This window comes from Wasmannia auropunctata, unplaced genomic scaffold, assembly GCF_000956235.1.
Source record: "Wasmannia auropunctata unplaced genomic scaffold, wasmannia.A_1.0 LD336078.1, whole genome shotgun sequence".
Classification (NCBI taxonomy): domain Eukaryota; kingdom Metazoa; phylum Arthropoda; class Insecta; order Hymenoptera; family Formicidae; genus Wasmannia; species Wasmannia auropunctata.
Window position 1 is genome coordinate 2,863,481 of NW_012026812.1, and position 22,745 is coordinate 2,886,225.

The window sequence follows — 22,745 nt, forward strand, 5'->3', positions numbered from 1 at the left end:
ACAGGCGCAACCAAATATTTTCTCTCATTGGTGAGTGGGGAATATCAGTACCAAGCGCGCGATGAGACCTAACTTTTGAATGGTATTGTCGCGAGTGTACTACCTTAATGGTCCAATAGATAATAAAAAATCTTCGTGTTTGTCATGCCATAGCACAGCACAACATCCTGAGAAACCTTCATCAGTACCACCAGAGCATGCAAAGGAACAAGAAATAAAACACTGGTTTAGGAATCTAAAGGAAGAATCATTTGATGATGGAGCATTTAATTTTGATTATTCGAAGCAGTTAAGCCATGGTGTTAGAAACTACTATAGTGCTAAAAAAGAAAATGATCCTATTGGATGTAAAGCTTTTAATTATAAAGATATCGCTCAAGCTCTGATCGGCTAAATGAGTTTTATAGTCTTGAAAGCGTGTGAGGTAAAACTGTCATATGGAAAACACAACAGTTCTGTGGAAAAAATACTTTTGAAAGAAGTACCTAAACCAACACATCCCAAAACGAACTACTCTCACCACTCTTGGTTTTGGCTGCTGGAAATGGTTGTATTAACTAATTTCCTAATAGAATATGTTGTTAAATTAACAATAATTTATTCAAAACAGCCTGAAAATAAAATGTTAAAACATATATAAAAACTACTTGCATAGCCAATTTTATTTACTAGCATATAGTAAGATCTAATATAATCTTACATTTCTATGTAAAATAGATGGGGTTTTATGTTAAAAGTGGAGCGTTCAACAGATTATTTAAAAGGGGCTAATTTAGAGATTACTGAGCCGATAGAAGAAGAGCAAAATACGCAACAAAGCAGTAAATCTTTTCAGCCTAAACCTAGAATACGGAGGCAATATAGTCCTAATGATAATAACTTGCAATTACTTTCCTTAATAGCTCGATATAAAAAGGATCCTGCTTTAATTAATGATATTAAAGGTTTACTCAATAAGGTAGATATTAATTATAGAGATAAAGATGGTGATACGTTTTTACATGCTGCCATACAAGAAGGACATCAAGATGTTGTTAAACTCATACTAGAAAAAGTGACAAATATTGACATCGAAAATAATGCAGGTAAAACATCACTAAGCTTAGCTAATGAGCTTGATAATAGAAATCCTAATAAACAAAGTATCATTCAAATGCTAAATACATCTCGGCAAAAGGATGATAAAAGGAAACGTAAACAATCTTCATTTGATCAAGACAATAGCTCTCAATTTGCTGAGAAAACATTAAATCAACAAGATTATCAAGCATGGAGACGGAGGAAACATGGCTGACGCAGGAAGATGTTGCTAATATTGCTAGGATTAAATATGGGTGGCATGGAGAAGATAATAATGTAATATTTGAAATTATTGGATCAGTAGAACAGCTAGGAAGGCAATTAACAAAGCAAAACATAGACAAATTGACAAAATCTAATAAACAATCACTAACATTTATTGTTAACTTAAATAACTTTCATTGGGTAACACTGGTTGTCATTTATAGTAATCAACAATTTTCTGCTTATTATATTGACTCTCTTGCTAGTGGGATACAGAATAATATTTGTAGTAAGTTAAGTGAAAAAATTAGAGAAATTAATATTCAATCTTTTAGCATTGTACAACAAAATGATGGGTATAATTGTGGAATATTTGCCTTAGAAAATGCAAAAATAATTAACGATGTAATAGAATCTGGCCAAATTGATCAAATTGAACAGAAATTAAAAGGTTACAAACCAACTTCAGATGATTTAGAGAACAAGAGAAAAGAGTTTGCAAAAGCGTTAATTGGTTCTAAAGAAGATAGTAGTCCTAAAAGGCGAAAAATGTCTAGTCCTGATCCCCAGCATATGGAAGTTGATGTAGGACTTCAATCAGGATCTTCAAGTTCAAAAAGACAAAAATTAGGATCCCCTAAATCAGGATCTTCATATCAAAGTGGTGAATTAGAAAGCCACGGAATTAGTCAAAAATATCCTAAATTTGGATTGGTACATACCTTACATGGCGATATTTATCAGCTAAAGTTATTAATGCTGTTTGTGAAAAGAGGATTGGATAAAGAGTATCTTTTTGAATTAGCAACAGAAATGGGTGCAGCTGAAAAGTTTGATGATTTGGTTTTTCAATACAAAAAGAGTAATGCAGATGGAACAGAAGAAAAGGTAGGAAGGTTTTTGCAAGCTAAGCATAAACAAGATGAATCTAAAAAAATTTCTGTCAATGATCTACTTACAGAAAAAAATGGAGAATTTAGTCTACAAAAATACTTTATTTCTTATCGTAAAATCCAACAAAATCGAGAGTTTAAGAATGGTAATTTAAAATGTAAAGATTTTGTTATTTGCACGAATATTGGTTTTAAATTTGATGATAAAAAAGGCAATCTGAAGCTAAGTGAAGATATCTTTAATGACAGGATGGATGAAAATGACATCTTAAACACTCAACTTTTTCAATTTAAGGATAAATTCACCGGAAAGGAGCAGATAGTTTCAATATTAAGAAACGCTCCTGATTTAACTAAGCTAGCAAAGAGACTTGCTGAATGTGTATTAGATGGTAAGTCTATAAACGATGATAGGTCTAAAGATGATCCAGAAAGCAATCTTTTTAAATCATATCAAAGTGCATTGATAGACAAAGTCATTGATAAAGAAAGTCACAAATTAAGTGTTGATTTTGTGAAAGGACAGCAACTGCCTGCAGAGACTAAAAATCTTCGAGTCGCTTTTGAAAAAGTATTTAATAATCGGAGAGAGTCTTTTAATTTAGATGATAAACCTGTTATAAAAGATCCAGAAGGCTTTGCTCAGAAAGTTGCTGAACTAATACTAAAAAATCAACCTAATACGGTCGTTAAAGTTGAGAAGAGAAAGTATGCTATAAAGGATAATTTTGATAAGTTAGCTGGTTATGTGTTAATAAAAAAAGATAACAAGATAAGGTTTAGCACAGCATTTTTAGATGATGATGAATTGCCAGGTAATTTAAAAACCTTTAGAGAAAAGTTACGAAGTAAGCTTCCGAAGCTTAACCTTAATCAATACGAGTTTGAAACTTATAAAGACTTCAAAACTTGTGAGGAAATATATGTAGATAAGAATAATTTTTGGGAAAAGATAAAAGAAAAAAAGTTAAAGCTGTTTGAGGATTTTGGAAAGCTAGATACCAATCTCCAATCTGCAGAAAAATTTGTAGAAAGATTTGTTTCTTTGCTAGAAGAAAGTACATTCAAAGAAAATCGAGTTGTAAAAATAAAAAGAGCAGACAAAATTATTAACAAAGATATCGATAAATTAGCCCAACACGTATTGATTGAAAAGGAGGACGAGATCCGATTTAGCTCAAAATTTTTTAGCGATACTCAATTACCAGGTAATTTAAATTATTTCAGGTCTCAATTAAAAGCCAAACTTGAGGAGCTCGATTTTAATTTTAATATACTTAAAGAGTACACATTTTATATCAGTAATTTTCCTAAATTTAACTTACCAGATGATAGTATTGATAAAATAGAAGGCAGTATAAAAGATTTTTTAGATAAATTAAGATTTGCAGTTAACCAGCCAAATGAAGATAAGCTTGGTGAAATTATTAAAGAAGAGTTGGGTAAAAAATTTAACATGATTGATAGGAAAAATGTTTATAGTAGATTCTTAGAAAAAATGCTGGATTGGATGAAAGACAAAGAAGGAAAGTTTTTTACATACAAGGAAGGAGGGACTTTCTTTGAAGAAATAAAGAAAGAGATTTTAGGGACAATCTGGTTTGATGTGAAAGATCCAGTACAGTTATTCACAGGAAGAAAAAGAGAGTTAAGTGAGTTACATAAAACATTACAGCGAAACCAAGGTAAAGATAAGATTATTACAGTAATATCACAGATGACCTCTATTAGCGGTTTGGGAGGAATAGGTAAAAGTGAACTGGCTAGAAAGTATGCTTATGCTCATGGGAATGATTATGATGGCAATGTTATATGGATAAATGCTGAGAATTATGATACTCTTAAAAAATCTTTTCTTAACTTGGCTAAAGATAATAGGTTAGGCATAGTTCCTACAGAACATAGAGATAAAAAAGAAAAGGCAACAGAAGCTATTGTTAAAGAAATATATGTTTTTTTTGCAAAGAGGAAAAGTTTATTTATTTTTGATAATGCTGAAAAGAATGAATATCTAAATAAGTTCTTACCGCTGAGTTCTTTAGCGCCTAATGCTAATAAGCCTTACATTTTAATCACTTCTCGTAATCGGGAATGGGAAAAAGGAATAGAAGTTATGGATCTGAATGAACTAGAACTAGAAGATGCTATAAAGTTTGTGAAAAAAGGGTTAGGTATAGAAGATAAGTCTCAAGATCAAGAGATAAAGACTTTAGTGGAAAAATTACAACGCTTTCCTTTGGCTATACAACAAGCAATAGCATACATTGAAGATCAAAGAGTCACAGGAGGATTTAGCATAGATGATTATCTAGAAGAGTATGAAAAGAAGACAAAAGATTTACTTGATTCTGAAGTGTTCAAAGGAATTGATAATGAGTATGCAAAAACAACTTTTACAACTTGGAAGATCACGATTGATAAAATAGCAAGTGATAGTGACCATGGACAGTTAGCTTTAAAGATTCTTGATGCTATAGCTTATTTTGCACCTGAGAGCGTCAATAGAGAAATATTTCTAGATTTAGCAGGTGGTGATGAAAGAAAGTTGAGATCAGCTGTTCGCTTGCTTGTCAAATATTCCATGGTAAATGGTGAGAAAAAGCAAAGTGTGCTAAGTATCCATAGGTTAGTACAAGAAGTGACGAGATTGGAGTTAAAAGGACAAGAAAAAGAAGAAGAGAGTTTAAAAGAAGCACTAAAGCTAGTTGAGACAAATTTTAAGAAGGACAATATTGATCATGCTATGTCAGCTTGGAGTCACGCAAGCAAATATGAAAAATTGGTGAAAGAATTTAGCAGTCTGCCAAGAATGGTTATCGAAGAATTGTATCATGGTATGAGATATAGCAAAACTTTGCCATTTGAAAAAGAGGCGTTAAAGTCATTAGAGAAATTGGGAAACACGCACTATGAAGTTCTTATAATGAAAAGATACCAGGCTAATGCTTATGGCGATTTAGGTGATTATGAGAAAAAAAGAAAGCTTCTTGAAGAAGAGGTTTTACCTATTCTTAGGAAAAATTACGCAGAAAAACCCATTGAAATTGCTAGGACGCTAAGGAACTTGGGTGTCGTTTATGGAGATTTAAGTGACAATGAGAAAAAAAAGGTTGAAAAAGAGAATTTGTTTAAGAGAAAAAAGGAGTATCTAAAAGAAGCTTGCAAAATTTTTGAAGAGTCTTTTGAGAATGATAATATTGAAGTTGCTAAAATAAAAAGAAATTTGGCTAATGTTTCTGGCGATTTAGGTGATTATGAGAAAAAAAGAAAGCTTCTTGAAGAAGAGGTTTTACCTACTTTCAAGAAAAATTACGGCGATAATCATCTTGAATTTGCTAAAGCAAAAAGAAACTTGGCTAATGCTTATGGCGATTTAAATAATCATCAGAAAAAAAAGGAGTTGCTTGAAGAAGTTTTGGCTATTCTTGGGAAATATTATGAATCTGATCATGTGGAAATTGAGGTTGAAGTAGAATTTGCTAAAGCAAAAAGAAACTTGGGTAACGTTTATAGGCAATTAGCTAAGTCTGAGAGTATTTGTGAGGAAGAAAAAAAGAAGTTGCTTGAAGAGGGAGAAAAGTTGCTTGAAGGAGCTTTACCTGTTTTAAAGAGATATTTTGGATCTAATAGTGGAATAGTTACTAAAACACACAAAAATCTTGAAAAAATTCATAAAGATAAGAAAAATTTTTAAGAGGTTATACTTCAGGAGGATAAAGTTTCAGCTGGAGAATGTTTATCAGATTCAAGTTATAGAAGGAAAAGAAATGCTGAAAATGAATGTTTATTTACCTGGGAAGACGTAGATGAGTTCAATACAGAAAAAGATAAAAAAAGAGATTTTAGTAAAATTAAAATAGATAGTGAGAAGTTCGTTGACTACATAAAAGATTTACCAGAAGAAAAATGTTCTCAGCTAATTCAGCTAGCAAGTGAAGCTCAAGTTACAGGTAGGTCTCAAGGTCTAGTCAATAAGCTTACTAGTAATCAGAAAGTCATAAGTCATCTAAATAGAGTGGGAAGAATCTCGGGTATGACGGAGAGCGAGTGGTGTCAATTGCGTATGGTGACCATGTTGTGCGGTACGGGGAAGTTCAAATAAAGGATTTATTGAATTTAAGACAACGAATTAAGGCTGAGTTAAAAGTTGCAGGTATGAAGCCAAAGAGAAAGATTATTTTTTTAACCAATAAAGGAATTTTATAAATGCTGCTAAAAACCTTCAAGCAATTGTTTAACAAACAAAAGATAAAAAGCTCAGCCTGGGACGCTGCAGGGTCAGGAAGAAGGGTAATATATTGGCAAGGAGAAGCGGGAAGCATAAATAATTTGCTTTCTCAAAGCCTTGAGCACTTGCGTAGCCGCTCTCATGATATGGTAAGGAAAAATCCTTACGCTGCAAATATAATTGATACAATAGTAAGTAACTCTATTGGAACAGGAATAAAACCGCAATCAAAAGCAAAGAATGCAGAATTTCGAAAGAAGGTGCAAGAATTATGGCTAAGATGGACAGATGAAGCAGACAGTAGCGGAGTAAGTGATTTTTATGGATTACAAGCTCTAGTATGCAGAAGTATGATAGAGGGAGGAGAATGTTTTGTAAGATTAAGAACGAGAAAGCTGGAAGATAGATTTTCTGTGCCATTACAACTGCAAGTACTTGAGTCTGAACATTTAGACAATAAAACAAATCAAACTTTAGCAAGCTTTAGCGCTCCTCGCGTGCACGGTTCAGGTGCGAAGAAGGAGAAATCGCGGAGAGAACTCTCGCGCGTCTTTTCTCCCCATTGTCTCTCCCGCCTCGTCCTCCCCGATCGCAACGTGATCGTGCCGATTCGCACGGCGGGATCACACGGTCGGATCGAATGCCGCTTCTTTTTCCCCATTGTCTTCCCGAGTGTCTCCTCTCGTTAGAGGCCTGACGTTTTCGACGGTCGGGCGACCCGGGAGATCTCCGCGCGCGAGAGTGTCTATCGTCCGCGAGCGGAAGCGCCAGCCTTTCGTCCGGTGAAACGGTTGCGCGCGTGCACAACGACCGCTGTGCACGCGCGAGAGTTCCGACGAGCGAAACGTGAAAACGTGGAAGTTCGCTCGATTCATTTCGATCGAGCCTGAACTCCTGCCTCCGCACGAAGCTTCCTTTGTCCGCGGCGTTATCGCGACGCGAAGCGCAGAGACTTAGGCCTCCTTATCAGCAAGCTCGATTACAAAGATTTTAATTTGGAAAAAAGAAATGATAACAAGATGAAATCCGAGTTTATCAGGAAATATAACGTTATATAACGTTTATATTATACTTCTGGCAAACGTCCTCTCTTATTGTATACCGGTTATTGTGATAAATATTATCACATGCCTCGGTCAAATTGGTAAAGGCACCCGCCCCGCAAAGTTCGGGAAGTTTTAGTTTTAAATTTTGGCTGAAATGTTTTTCGCAATAATTTGTTGGCAATGTTTTAAGATATTTATACACATCGGATTATTAAAAAATTGAAGATCTTACTATTCTAGCTTCAGCTGATTGCGTTACAAATCCGGTATTAATTTGACGCGCAGTTTAAATGACTGAATATTGGATTTAAAGTTCACATAGAAATATTATTAGCTTCAGCCTCGACTAGAAATAGAAAACGTTCCCAAATTTATTTGTGATGTTCTCGTACGCGGTCTAGTTGAAATTATTATTGCTTATATGTTACTAGGGAACTTCTATCGCATCAATCCGACGGATTTCTTTATCTCTTCGTAAGATCAGCTTCTAAAGATGTATACTTAGCGTTACGTAATCACAAATCGTTTCTAGTTTTATATTAATGTTGTTCCTTGATTTAAATTGATTCGCGCGAGTCGAAAGTGACGTTATCGCAATTCTTGCTGACGATGCTATTAAAGCCGTTTGCGCGAAGGAAATCGCTACGCTTCGTTGATTTCGCGTAACTGTCGTCGTGCTGCGAACTCCGAGGAAACGTTCTCGATAACGACGCACACCCTGCAGACTCGTTGAATCATCCAAGCTACTATATACAGGGTGCATCTCGAATGAGAGCGACCGCGGTGGCAGGGACGACGTGAAATCGATTCGTTTTCCGCGAAACTTTGACGGGGGGTGGGGGCGCGGGGGATCGTTCATAGATTCAGCCTCGTCGAGATTCAGGTCTGATTCTGACCGTCGAAAAAAATTGGACGATCCGCACGATTGTTGATGTCCGCGTTTCGTCGGGCCTGCGAACGATGAACGATGCAGGCCAAAATCGAGTCGGGCACACCTCTCGCGCTTCTGGAGGAACATCCTGTATACCGAGACGTGGGCGCATTCGCGAAATCAGCCCCTGGCTGCGTCGCCGTGTGCACGTCGGCGTCGCGACGCCGGCGCAGATGGCTGGATCGATCCCCGTGTTCGCTTTCCTTCGCGAGTCTCGCACGACGAGGCCGAAGTCGCGGGGGAGCGAGCGAGACGTATAGGAAAGAGCGAGGAACGCGCGGGGGTTGACGACGACGACGACGACGACGGAGTGCGCTGTCGCCGTCGTACGCCATCCTTACGATGTGACGGATCGCGAAGAGGAGCTCTCTAACCATCCTCCTCACGCGCCTGTCTCCGACGAAGAAGAACGCCTTCCTCGCGCCGGTTAAAAATATATATTCGGGACATGGCGACGTGAAGCGACGGTGGGCGGCCGTTAAATCCCCGTGAGAGATCGATCGACGACCGGCCGTGTGACATTGGCCCGAAAGCAGTACCGTCATGGAGTACCGGTACGGCAGCACGAGGTGCGAGGACGACTCGCTGGAGAACGAGAAGGGCATCGGCGTTGCGGTAAGGGATGCTCGGGACAGGAATCCCCGTCCTTCTCCTTCGGAGAGTGTGCTCTCTTCACGGACAACCCGCTCGAGGGTGCCGCGACAGTGCGCGTGACACTCGGGTGGGATTGTCGTCGATAACATCATCAGAGTGTCATTCATTGGGGTTCTCTCGGTCGCGAGTTTTTGCATCGTTTATCGAAGTACGGTTCCACGACGAGTCCTGGTTTCTGGAGCTGAAAACTGATCTTTGATATCGTTTATCTATAAAAAAAATTAATAGACAGATCGAAGAGATTTTATACATTATCTTTGATAATTTTATTCTCGAATTTGGATTTCGTTGCACTTTATACAGACGTGGTTGCACACGATGATTTCATGCGTTATTTGTCGCATCCCTAACATGCGAGGTGTGCCGCACGCGCAATCGTCCGAACGACGTCCCCGCGGTCGATTTGCGGCTGCCTCGCCGAGAGACACGTCCGTGCGTTGAAACGCGACGGGGGAGTCTCAGAGTTTCGAGCCTCTTCGCGGATGCGATCCCAGATTTATCGGACTGCCGGCCGCGCGTCGCGCGCGCGGTGACGCTATTTCTGGAGTTCAAACGGGGTTGCGGGCCGCCCTTTCTCTCTCTCTCTCTCTCTCATGCAGCACGGTGGCTCTCGCACGGCTTCCGCGAGAGTCGCGCCGTGGGCACGGAGGCGTGTTCCCGTCCGTCGTCGTTCCGCAGCCATTCGTCCCGATCATGAGACAATGCGGTGCTCGCGTGCACGTTGTTCCGGAGAGCGGCGGGATGCGCTGTCGGCGCCGCGCCGTTATATAATCCGTACGCGAATATCGATTAATATTGTTGCAGTCGGGAGTCACGCAGAAGGTTCGTCGAACAGATCCCGAAACCCCACGAGAGTGCGGTACGTATGCGCACTTGGCGGCTCGACGCTGCCGAGTGAAAAATTCGGAGAGAATAGGGATATCAGAGGAGTACGGGGGGGTGAAAGGGGATCCGAGATCGTGCTCGGATTAAATGGCCAAGATTTATAATATATCTATATATATAAACGATTGAAAGCGAAGTTCGCAATCTAATCGTCGAAATTCAATTACCCGGGATATCGATCTCCTTCTGCGGCTAATGCGTGACTGGGAACGATACGCTGCTGCTGATAATCCCCGGCTCTTACATCTTGATACCGAAGTAACTCTTTGTTCGCGACGGCTGTAGAGACGCGATAGCGATCGAGACGTATCGATCAAAGAGCCCGTCAGGTATATGCTTCTTTGTAATAAACGATTTCTTGCGCTCCTCTAACAAGCGATTCGTATCGGAAGAAAAGAAAAATCTCTTAACAAGAAATGACGTGTGCGTGTGTATGTAATTCGCTTTAATTCTGTCTTTTATAACTTTATCTTTTTCCCATGTCTATCATTGCCTCATTGTGTTCCGTGTGTCCCTCGCTTCGTTCACATGGACATCCTGTCTTCTATACAGCAGAGTCTGACGCAGCTTTTCTAACGAAGAAATCCTTGTTTTCAGGGCTCTTCGAAGCGCGGCACGTCGCAAACGCGCGGCACCGCGATGTCCTTCGGCTTCCGGCGACGGCCCACCAGTGGGATTCCGATGCCGATAACGAACTACGCCGGCACCACCAGCGAGAAGAGCCTGCTGCATCCGCGATCGAAGTCGGCCGGCCCGGAGCAGGATCGCCGGCGGATGATGGACGACGATAACAGCAACGTGATCCACAACTCGTCGTCCGGCCGGTCGACGCCGCGGCTGGCGCCGCCGAAGAAGGACTCGAGCGGGATCGGCGTCAGGACGAATCGCTTCGGCTACCGGCAGCCGCAGGCGAGATTCACGAACAAGGTCGGCGACATCTGCAACAGCCACAACATCAGCCACTACAATCAGGAGAAGCTGCAGCAATATCCGCAGCATCAGCAGCAGCAACCGGACAACTACTTCAAGCAGCAACAACCGAACCGGGTCGTTGCGCATGTGCCGCAGCACTTGTGCGGCACCACGACGCCGGCGAAGTCTCGCCCGTTGCAATCGAGTAATGCGGCTTACGGCGGCAATCCGATGGCGCAGCACGCGGACGCGAACAGACGAGCCTCGGGCATTCCGGAGCCCGTCAGCAGGTACACGCTGCACACCAGTCATCTGCCGCTACCGCAATACGCCGTGCGGATGAACGACTCGAACTCCAAGGTCGCCAAGACCGTGGCGAATCAGAGCAGAAAGATATCGACGTCGACGTCGAAGGGCTCGTCCAGCTCGAAGGAGGGCTCGGTGACCGAGGATTCGGGTGTCAGCAGCCAGCCGACCGGTCCGGAGGACAATGACAGGTTCAGAACGATGGATTACATGGACGACGGCTCCCTGAGGAGACGCGGAATCGGCGTGTGCCGACCGAGAAACCTGCGCATGGTGGTGTCCGGCAAGAGCTTCGACGTGAGAGACGTCCGCGACGACGACAGCACGGTCACGGAGATCTCGGTGATCCCGCTGCCCAAATCTTTCGCGACCACCGCGGCCAGTCTGAATACCGGCTTCGTGCGTGAGCGGGCCACGCAGTACCAGCGAATCGTCAACAAGGACAACAGGTACACCGACTCGACCGCGTCCATGTCCACCACGTCCTCAGAGGGCTACGACGAGGGTTGTCTGAGCGAGGAGAAGGTCTACAAGGATCGATCGCGCACCGAGAAGGTCCCGTCCATGAAATCGGACTTCAGCCCGCCCAGCTCAGACGATCCCGAGTACGGCCACGGCGAGGCCATGGCGGACGAGTACTCGTTGAGCTCCAGCGACGAGTATCAGCGTACCAATTCCATCATCGCTCAGCACGCGCAAGCGGTCACCGCCGCCACGAAGGGCGGCACGGCATCGAAGAACGCTCTGCGCTCGGTGTTGCTCACCATCGAAGATCCGGCATTCGCCGCCGCCGCCGCCACCACAACCACTTTGATCGACGACGAGACTTCACCGGTCGACAGCCTGTTTGACAGCCCGACTGCCAGCATCACCCAGTCGGACGGAAAGCCGTCGAAGAGGGACGAGGAGCACGCGCACGAACGTTCGGACAACACTCTCGAGGACGACGGTCCGGGCACGCCGACGAACGCCTCCAACTCGCTCAGCTTGTCCGAGGGTAGAGAGTTCTTCGACGACGAGATCGCGGACCAGCCCGGATTGATTTTCAGCGACAGCAACCAGAGGGCGAGAGTCGAAACGCCGTCCGCTATAGGGAGTCAAGAGAATAGCCACACTGTGGTCGAGATAAGCTCTAAGATGAGTGAGTATATAATTTGCTATTCTTGGCATTTTTGTCTCCTCCAAATTTCATATATTTTATGAGATTTAAGTTGCTAAATTTTTATTAAATTCTAATAATTATTACACTTTAATAGAAATAAATATAATAAAGTAAAAAAAAGAGTTAGGTCAACAAAGGAGCAACTTTTTGGTTGTTTAAATTAATATAAAAAATATTTTAATAATGATGGCCATCAATTTTTATTTATTAAAATATTTTTATACATACGAGCGATAATTATTTTATAACCTAAAATAAATATATTTTGTTAAATATACGTAGTTAGATATCTTTTAGTGAAATATATATCTCGTCACACTTGACAAATAATACAAATGTGATTTGTATTACAGATGCTGCGCATAACAAACGCGTAACGAACAGTCCTCATCATGGGCAGCGTTTACGTCGAACAGCAAGCCTGGACACTCTATCGCCCTGCGAATCCATCGCGTCGGATGATTTAATGTTAGATTACGACGGCAGCGACGCGAGCTCCTACGAGGAACAGCAGCGGTTAGCATTGAGCGATATAATTTTTGATAAGCGAGATATATATATACGTTACAGATTAGCTCGAACGTAGAAGTAAACGTATTACTAATTCTTCGTCGAATCGAATTATCATTGTCCGTCTTTCTTTCTCTCTCAGATTAAATTCCAATCCCGCGTTGCACGAGCTGGATGACGCAACTATAATCTCCGAGCTGGAGGCTCAGGGCGAGGAGGTGATGAGGCAGTGGAGTTCGTTATTGACCACCGCGCACATGGAGGAGGCGAATTCCAATTCCGCCAACAACAATTCCATCAACAGCACGACCGGCAACAATAACAATCAGGCCGCCACCGAATCCGGGTGTGTATTCGCATTTTTATTCGCTACCCTTCACGCCTGCGTTGCTGTCGAGACGTAAAACTCCGTGATGCATGGCGCTTCTTCGGGAATGATTAACGAAACGTGGATAGATGTGCCGCGGATAGATTTACAACGCGTGACGTACTTGCAAATGATATGTAAATTATGCAAAGACGTTCCTCCCCTCCGAAACAGGGGCGAAGGAACACGTAATACTGCTTTCTCGTGTTGTTATATTCCCTCGCATAGATAGACCCCCTCCCGGTAAATTACAGTTATCTCATTTCCGTTTTTCTAGCGCTTTTTTTTTTATTTTGTGCATCGCTTCTTAGGTATTCTAATTGCAACGTCGTTGTCTTTGTCTTTTGTGTCTTGAACGAATCTGTATATACTTGTATATATCAGTCATCTTTAGTTCCTTTTTTTTTAGTTACGTAATATCGATTGTAACATCGAATGCACAATTTTGATTTAATCTCGACGCGTTTATAGCGGAGCTCTCGCAATAAATACTGTAATACAGTGCAGAAACTGTAGCAGGCCTTAACTAGAGACAGTACGCTGTCTGTATGGAGATTGAAAAAGTACCTGATCGATGCTACAATATAGTTAGTCGATAAAGTATGCATACTGTACGAAGGAAGGAGACAAAGGATGTGTCATCCAACCATTAAATTGATGTATATCCGCTGTCTGTGTCCACCGTAGCTGTAAGCCACTCTCTTAAATTTTGATCAGCATGACCTTTCGAACGTTTTTGTATATCATTTCTCTCGTGTACAAAAAAAATTTCGCAAAGGTAAATGCTAAAATATTAAAATGCCACATGAGAAATGATGTGTGCAGGTGATGGGAGCATCTATACATTTTTTAGATTTAACGCCGACGTTTTAGGGAAAGATATATCTTTTGCACTTTTTACATTTTTAATATTATAAAAAACTGGTATCTTTTGACAGTATCTTTTGGGAAATCTCGTGATGTTTTAATTTTCTTATCCAATATATATCAGACTTCTGGCTTTTTTTCTGTAACATATGATCTTTTCATTCGAGTTGAATAACCAGATGATTGATTAACGAGAGTCTTGGAGAGGAAGAAAAGTGTCGCACAACATCCCTTTAGAAATTCTTTTCATATTCCATATTCATCATATACTATTATATAGATACGATATATATGCAATTTTACAATTTTAGTCCACATTCTGAAATGACATTAAACCGCGACAGAGAATCGTCGAAAACTCATTAAGCGCGTCGCGCGGGGAAATTGCACGTGTAAAACTTCGTCTTACATTGCCTTAATCTCTTAATTGAGGGAAACGATATTTTCCCGTATCGGGAGCATGAAGTACGTCGGAGGCAACATTTCGGATCGTGGTATCACGCGCAATAACGATCGCGTTTAGCCGCGAGCCGCGTAAGTTTCGAGCACGTCATGGCCACATGCGCATAACAGCCTACTCTCTTTCACGTCGCCGGCTCCTTTTTTACTCGATAGCTTTCTCGGCGAACGAGAAAAGAAGTGTACCTTGTGAAGTTCATGTTAGACTTGCTCTCCCTCGAACGTTCCCTCCGTCCTCACCCCCTGTCCTCGTTCTCGTGATTTTAATCGACGTCCTTGAAGCTTTCGTCAAAACGTGGCATCACTTACTCGTCCGTTTCGTCAGTTTTCCGTTCTGCTCTTCATTAACGGTGATCAGTAGGACTCAATGTGTGCGGTCGTAAGATAGAGAGATGTATAGAAAAATTAAATATTTCTTTTCGCAAATTGTATTGAATAATGCCGATTTACGGAGGTCTATATAGGGAAGAAATATAGTCGAGTACATTGATTCACATTGCTAATATTGAATAATGTTTTCGTACAAGGACCTGCTAATTTGCTGAGAGCGGGAAGTATTATTCTTTACGAAAATATTATGAATTTTCGGCAATGTGTCATCCGGGCTCTTCTGTATCTGACCGTATCTGCTTTATTCTTCCCTATATGAGTTTTTATATGTACATACATTATGAGACGTACGTACACCGCGTGATCTTTTACCTCCTTGCTTGTACAAAAATATAACGAAATAAACATGCCCGCACACATCTCGCCACACAGGAGACGCCACAATTCAGCGACAGTATTCTGTGTTCTAGCGCGCTAATAAAACGGGTGAAGCAATTGCAAATCCCCGATGAGGACTCCGCGGGTGGAGACTACTACCAGCTGACGTACCCTAACTAGCGAGCAGGGTCCGCCGGTCCTCCCTTGAATGTCGACTAGGCAAAACCGATAACCGCACGCCGCCGATTACCGAGAGACACAGTAATAATAATACACGGACGCAGGCTTGACGCGTGAGTGGTCGCGTCTTTTGTTAAAAGATAAAAAACAAAAAAAAATTAAGATGAACTCGTTGCGAGGCTCTCTGAAGATATTAATGGTCGGAAGGTGTACGGGTTTTACGAGATAAGACGAGATAAGATATTTCATCGCGGAGTGAAAATAAAGAGATTAAGAGTTTTTATTTGCCACACAAAGCTCGTGGCGCGACCACTCGCAAGTTAAAGACAAACGTTGTCAAAAGTGAGAGAGAAAGAGAGAGAGAGAGAGAGAGAGAGAGAAAGTGGGAAGAATCCGAGCGATGATAATAAATATAGTGTTGCAACTGGGAAATTTGGCGATTGGCTATGGTTGTGCGTCTGTGACTCTTGCTTAGGGTATGGCTAAATGAAAGAAAACGCGGAAAATTGTTTTTAGTATACAGAGCGTTTCCAAGTTTATTCCAAAGTTAGTACATAGTCTGATGAGTCTTTTCTTTTAAATTTTCAAAGGATAATCGCGATTCATTGTTATTTAGTGTAAGAACATTCTCTCGCGCGCAGTCCTCTGGTCTAATAATTTTCTACGAACTAACGTTAACGCTTGTAGGTATACTTTTCTAATCTTTTAACAGATTTTATATAATTATTGTTCGATATGTTGCGTGTCTTTCTTGCTTTCGAGAGAGAAGTATTAATTTTTGTGTGTTCCGAGAAAAATATTTACATATACAACTAATAACGTAACCAGCTACCCCATCCCGTCCAATTTCTTAAACCGGATGTAGATGGGAAAGATGCTACCTCAAAGGTTCTCCTATCCTCGCGGATCGATTGGGTCTCCTCTAATTTTCCAATCTCCGCTAATTTACTCCTCTTCCGTTTCTTTTTTTTTTTTTTTTGAGGGAAATATAGCTTAACGTGTATTTCACGATACGAGACATCGGGTAACTTCGTTGAGATTACAGTATGTCCTTATTATAATCGCAAAGATTATCGATTCTCTCGAAGTATAGTCAAAATGTAGTCGAAACGTAGTGCCGAACAGAGATTAACCCGCCGACACGTGTAAACCGCCGTTTTACAAGTCGCCTCGCCGCGTCCTGGTTACAACACGCTTACGAGGACTCGCTTGAAGCGTGAGCAGATCGCGCGAACTCTCAGCGGTGTGTAATCCCGGGCACTAGGCGAGCGCGTCTGGTGACGTGGGTGTGATAGAGATTATTTTTCTAATTTCGTATTTTTCCAATAACGATGGCCGAACGCCGGCCGAATCCTTCCAAAAATTGTCGTCCCGTCGTCGGGCGCCGGTGATACCAAGCCGGTTTCGACGTCCCGAGTAGATGCATTCTAGTCCTCGTCCTAGTCGTCCCAACGACCGTCGCTTTTAAACAGTAACCATTGACACTATTTAATACGTATTACAGATACGTAGCGCAAGGGGTAATAATTATTTCAATACTACCGGCTACCAGATAGCTAATTAATTAATCGTATACTGGCATTATACAATCGTGGCATTATACAGAGCTTGTTAGGTGTAAACGCGTATAGCTTAGTAGAAGAGAGTCAATGAACGAGTAATCGACTCAATGTTATCCTTCCCTCGCCTTCTTCGAATTTACCGCGAAGGAGAGAACGACGCAGCTTATTAACGCGTTCAACAGTACGTGCAATAACGTGTTGCATTCCGTTAGTTTAATCAATCGAATTATTTGGAATAAGTCAGTCAGTGTTACGCTCGCTTACGGCCGCTTTAAAACCGTTTCGATCTTTCGGTTCTGGACGCCCGCCGTTACGTTACAGTAAAGTTGCGCGTGTTCTCTCTTCGGTCTCTCTCGCGGCTCTCGGTGTGCTCGTCCTCCTTCACCGTGATCACGAAATGTTCCCGCCCTGTCATACGCGGGCACACCGTTATCTCACATCTTCGATTCCTAGCATGAGCGAGACACGATCGTGCGATCGTGCAGCTTCATTCCCCTCTTCAAGTGGATCTCATTCTCTTCCCAGAATTGAGGCGCTTATATAAATACTTGTCTCAACGTTCATAGGCGTTTTAAATTCCACGCTTGCGAAAACGGGCAAAACAATGGCTTGTACTTTTTATTTCGACGAGGGTCCGGGGAAGCGCGTTGAGAAGCGACACAGCTCGAGGAGCTCGCGTAATTCTGCGATTAGTGGTACATAAACGTATACACGCATTACACGCGGAGAATCGCGATTACCGACGCGTAACGATGACACGTATTAACGCAACGTATACATACACTTATACTTAGCATAGTACTTATGAGAAACATATTGCTACTATTCCGGAACTTTGAGTGGCAGCTCGTTGGAGCTTGCCTCCTCACTCCTCCCGCTTCTCTTCCCCGCGTAGAAAATTGTCCCTCTTTTTTTTTCTTGCGTTCGCCCTTTCGTCTTCCTCGGTGTCAACCTTTCTATAAGCTTACATTTCCGATAACTTCCTGTCGTGCCTAGAAAAAGACCCGACAATAGCATTCTAGTATCCAATATATATACGTCGCGCAATATCCGGAAAGCTACTCTCCTCGATGAACCGTCGGTCCTACCCTAGAATTAAATTGACGTCGAATTGGCCGCCGTCGTGCCGAGCTACGTTTCCGCGACGTTTAATGTCCGCGAGTATTTATATCCACACGCGTGTACTCAAGTGTATCCTTAATTTGTAAGAATGGGCAACGCAAGGGGGAGAGAGAGAGTGTGTGAGAGAGAGAGAGAGAGAAAGAGAAAAGAGCGTGCGGTGTAACGCCGGCCAGTTCTAGAAGACGGCAATACGACGGCATTAAAAACATGAGTGTGTATTGTATTTTTGTCTTCCTCGTATACGTACTATATTGTAAGCATATATATCGATCTCCTCCATTGCATCAATTAAAACACACTTCCTCTCTGGTGGACTACTTGTTATGTCATTTCATCTCCATCCGCGAGATTTAGAAGGTTCATTTAAACCAGTTACGGGATTTAGGATTTGGGTCAGTCGGAGGGTTGCTAGCGAGGAACCAGCTCCCTCGTGCCGCGGCCTTGGCCGTTGTGTAAAAAAAAAAGAGGAAAGATCGCGGTTTAATTTGCTCAACCGTGTAAACCGGTTTCCCCGGGTCGCGTATGACGGACCCACATGGACGACCGTGATGTAACGAGACTCGCCGCCGCCAAACACGCGGAGCGACGTCGTCTGTGCGCTCGTGCAGGGCTGAAAGATGAACGGAACGTGGGAGGGCGGATAGATATTGATGGATCAATGCTCTCGCCTCAGTCTTCGTTTTATACACCGCCGACGGCGGGGAACCGGAAGCCGATCGGTACGTCGAAGACGAGCCGAACGGCGCGATTTCCTCGTTAATCAGAGCGTTACTAGTTAGCCGCGGGCCGGTATTTTTCTCCTCCTCCTCCTTCGTCACTCGCGCGGGTCTCTCCCGCGCCGCGCCGTACCGCGGCGCGGAATTTTAGATTCGCGCCACGGCGCGGTATCGATCGCGGTCGCGAAAAGCCTATTGATCAGTCTGGGCGGCAAAATGTCTCGCGACGAAATGTTTGTGCACTTGAAAAAAAATCAAACGCGATGATGAAAGAGGGGAAGGAATTTGACTGGGGATAGGTTCGATTTATTTTTATTTTCTTATTTTTATTGTTCTCCCTTCGGTTGCGACGGAACGACGCGTGCCTCCTGGAAGAGGCGCCGCGCGTGTATACGGGCAAACAATATAATTTTTTCCTGGAAGAGAAACGACGCGAGCGTGGAAGCAATTTTCATTTTCAAAGGTGTTGCTCTCTCGGATAAGTCGCGCTCGCCGTAGCGGAAACGAAACTTTTAGCGCGATGTAACTGCGCGAGGAGGAGCTTCCTCCTCGCGCGAGCGTTTTACTGGGTAACGGTGAACTCTTTCGGTCTATTTACTAAAACCTCTCACGGCGATAACCGCCTGGCAGTCGGCGACAGTAAGCAAGTGCCGCCAATGACTCCCCACGGCGAGCGAGTCGTTTGCATACGCCGCGCGTAAAGCCGCTTGTAAATGCGCGGAAGTCGTATCCTATCGCCATTTCTAAATGGATTAGCCATTAATTAACGGTAGCATTAGACGGTTGCGTTTAGCAGAAAAACGAACGCTAGCGCTAAAAAAAAAAACATCTCGACGGGCGTCTCCGAGATTGATCCCATCTTCCCGGCTCGTTTATCACGAAACGTGAGGAGACGCTCGGCGAAAGGGAAAGAGGAAATTCCCCGAGGGTGCGGGATTCCGGTAGAGTGCTCGCGAGGACGGAGAAGTGCGCCGCCGGGAACGAAAAACCTCGCCGGAGCCTCATAAATCCCGGGTCCTTGCCGCTGGGGGCCAAGTTCGGCGGAAAATCGTGAGCGGGGGGTCGAGGTGCGAGGAGGGCAGACGACGGCTTTGGCGAGCCGTCGGTTTTAAGGGCCAAGGGACGGCCACAGCTGGAGGGAGTATTGATCGTTTACCTCGCCGGAGAGACGTGAGAGTGGATCCTTGTTGTTGGAGCTGATTCATATAAATTGCATTCTCGACAAAAAGAAGGATTCTCTGGAGCGTTGTAGCGATATCGAACGGAAATATCCATCTCGACGATTTGAAAGCAGATTCTTATTGGCTAGGATTTCTTTCGAGATCTTATTTAGTTGCTGACACTCGAGTCATAAAATTCGTTTGCCATAAGAAAAACTGGTTCGTATATTAAATCGATATTGTTTCTAGGTCGTGTCGTATTTCCTTATTATATAAATATTTGAAGACGCGGAATGACGTGGTCAGACAATGTCAATTTGATGTATATAGATCAATTTTATGTGTATCGGAAAACCATTTGCTGCCTTAAGCGGACAGCCAGTCGTTGACCTGGCTAATTTTAATTTTAGCAGATCACTTTAGCTGTCCAATTAAGACTGACAGTTGATGAAATATTCATTGCGGCCGCGCCTAGTTGAAGTGGACGAGAATAGCGAATTTAATAATTTGTTACTCCCTATCGCGTTTATCTTTTTACGTCGTTTCTCTCGCAGTAAATCTATTATTTGTAACGAATTCCTGGAGAATTACTCGAGATATCCATTAGTTCCATGAAATCTCGCGATTGAGAAAATGAAAGGACGACAGCCGAAGTGTAAAATTATAATAACGTTCGATGCTCCCAGAGAGAAAAGGGCGAGAAGTCGGGAGGACTATCGAGGTGGGCGCATCCCACGGGGGGAAAAAGATCGGTGTATCGTTAACTCCGGTATCGTAATAGTTCCCGCATATAGCTTTTTGCATTATCACCCCCACCGTCCTTGCGCTCGCCTCCTCCCTGCTGCTGTCTGTGCAGCTGTTTCCCCTACCGTTCTTCCCTACCTCTCCCGACTTCTCTTTCTCCTCTCTTCTCCGTCGTCCACCGCGACGATATCGAACCGCGGCTCGTCGCCGTAGTGCGAGGTGCGCACGCGTTCCCTCTGTATATCCCCTCGCGGACGGTGTCCTTCGCCGATCCTGATTCTGTACTGTCTACCTCGCCGGTGACCGCCGCAGGTCACTCCGGCGTCGTGGCCCCGTCCGGAACGGTGTCGAATCTCTCGCGCGAGGGCGGCGGGGACGGCTTTCCTCGTGTCGTCGCGAGGAAGTTCCTTCTTCGACGACGAGGGGATCGTCGGGAAGGTTCCTACAGATGCGACGCCCAACGAGCGGATGAGCTGCCTCGCGTCTCTCGTGCGACGAACGCTGGTCTCCTCGAACGCGAAGTGAAGTTCTCCCTCCGCGAAAAAAAAAAATCCGCTCGACGTGCGTGTGTGAGATTCAGTGAATCGTGGGACAAGTCACGAGGCACTCTCTCGCTTCTCGCGGCGGGTGTCGACGATTCCGCGCCGGGAAGTGCGCGAATCCTTGATCCCGACCTGGCTGCGAAATTATGCGAGGGGACGTAGCGTGACGTACGTTGCGTTCGGCCGAGTCCAGGTACAGAGAAGAGGCGAAGCTCTCTCTCTCTCTCTCTTTCGGCCTTCGGCGCCGAGTGAGTCCTTATTCTCCTTTGTTCGCGAATCGGTTACCGCGCCGTGCGCTCTTGTTGGCCCTTATCGCCTCTTCCCAGCGTCGGACGCTGTCACGTGAATCTTCCGAGATAGTGTACGACGATGCGACCCACGGTTGTGCACCGAGGATCACGCGACGAGGCCGCGGTCGTATATTTAACGTGGCATTAAGATTCGCGGTTTATTAATAGTCACACATAAAATATGAACCTCTCCGGGAGTCTCTGCGAGCGAATCGATTAATCGAATTTGCAGAAATCCGCGCTCACGCTTTCGCGCCGCTTCGTAGATCGGCCGAAATTGGGCCGCGCGGAAGCGCCGATTAATTTAACTCGCGGCCGGGCCGCCTGCTTTCCCCTCTGGGGAATAAAAACAATAAATTATTTGCGAATTTATTAAAATTGATATATTCATACCCCGGTCTTGCTTGCGAAATTGGAAATAAAATAACGCGCTCGGAATATAATCGTTCGATTCGACGAAACGTGCGCTCTCGCAGAAAAATAGCAGGCGCTCCCCGGTAGAGATTTCGGTAAGGATAACTTTCACTCGACAGGATGACTCAACTCCTTCCGAGTCTGAGATTGTTATGAAAATGAAGAGGAAAAAAAAGAACGGTATAGGAAAGAACGGTATAAGGCGGGTAACGAGCGAATTACCGGTGGCGGGGATTACGTTGGAGACGCGATAAATTACGAAGGGAATTGGGAGGATACGCGGCCGACGCGAAATAAATAAATTACTTACTCCTCGTTTCGAGTAACTCTAATTAAACAGCGGCGTAATTTTCCGACGTGCTTAACGACCGGCGCGCTTCGATAATTTACAACGCAAATAAAACTCGGCGGCGTATATCGAAAGGAAGTGAAAAAAATAAAAAATAAAAAAACTCGTTAGTCAACCCGCAAAATATTGCGTTACCGCTATCCGAGGCGGCGATCTAGATCGATCTGTGTATATCGCGTTCACTCGGATTTCTATTTTTCTCTTTTTTTTTCTCCTTCCTGCACGGGAGGGGACCGCCCCTTCCCTCCCGCCGTTCACCTGTCCGTCGAGTCCGCCGGGTCTGCGGGTTTCCGTTTACGTTTACGTTTATCTCGTTTTGCAGCCTCACGTTCGCGATGTCATCTCGGCGAGCGGAGCGTAACGCGGAGCAACCCCCCCGCGCGCCGCGGCCGTGCGATTGCGCTGGGGAAACCGCACGAATTCGCACGTAACTGATTCGCGGTAACTCGGCGCG

General features: G+C 43.8%; 2 protein-coding genes across 9 annotated transcripts in view; both read left to right on the forward strand.

The window, feature by feature from the left end:
• The window catches only part of LOC105448933 (putative mediator of RNA polymerase II transcription subunit 26), a 37,764-nt gene that overhangs the window by 7,478 nt on the left and 7,541 nt on the right, over positions 1–22,745 (forward strand). For 6 of the 7 annotated variants that reach the window (XM_011687811.1, XM_011687813.1, XM_011687814.1 and 3 more), the window contains exons 3-5: positions 10,519–12,280; positions 12,655–12,817; positions 12,954–13,157. In XM_011687811.1, coding sequence (XP_011686113.1) covers positions 10,519–12,280; positions 12,655–12,817; positions 12,954–13,157 — 2,129 coding nt within the window. Of the gene's footprint in view, positions 1–8,606; positions 8,998–10,518; positions 12,281–12,654; positions 12,818–12,953; positions 13,158–22,745 lie in introns of those variants that run through there. The other variant, XM_011687815.1, reaches the window with a different exon arrangement.
• LOC105448935 lies at positions 1,177–6,415 on the forward strand. Of its 2 annotated transcripts, XM_011687819.1 has the most exons (2): positions 1,177–5,137; positions 5,426–6,415. In XM_011687819.1, exons 1-2 carry the CDS (start codon positions 1,270–1,272, stop codon positions 5,869–5,871), a joined length of 4,314 nt encoding a protein of 1,437 aa, XP_011686121.1. In that variant the 5' UTR covers positions 1,177–1,269; the 3' UTR covers positions 5,872–6,415. The 2 variants fall into 2 exon arrangements, with proteins under 2 accessions (XP_011686121.1, XP_011686120.1); XM_011687818.1 differs by having other exon boundaries at positions 1,177–6,415.

Coding starts and splice junctions, on each gene's coding strand:
- LOC105448935 (XM_011687818.1), top strand. CDS start 1,270: ATGGAGACGGAGGAAACATGGCTGACGCAGGAAGATGTTGCTAATATT.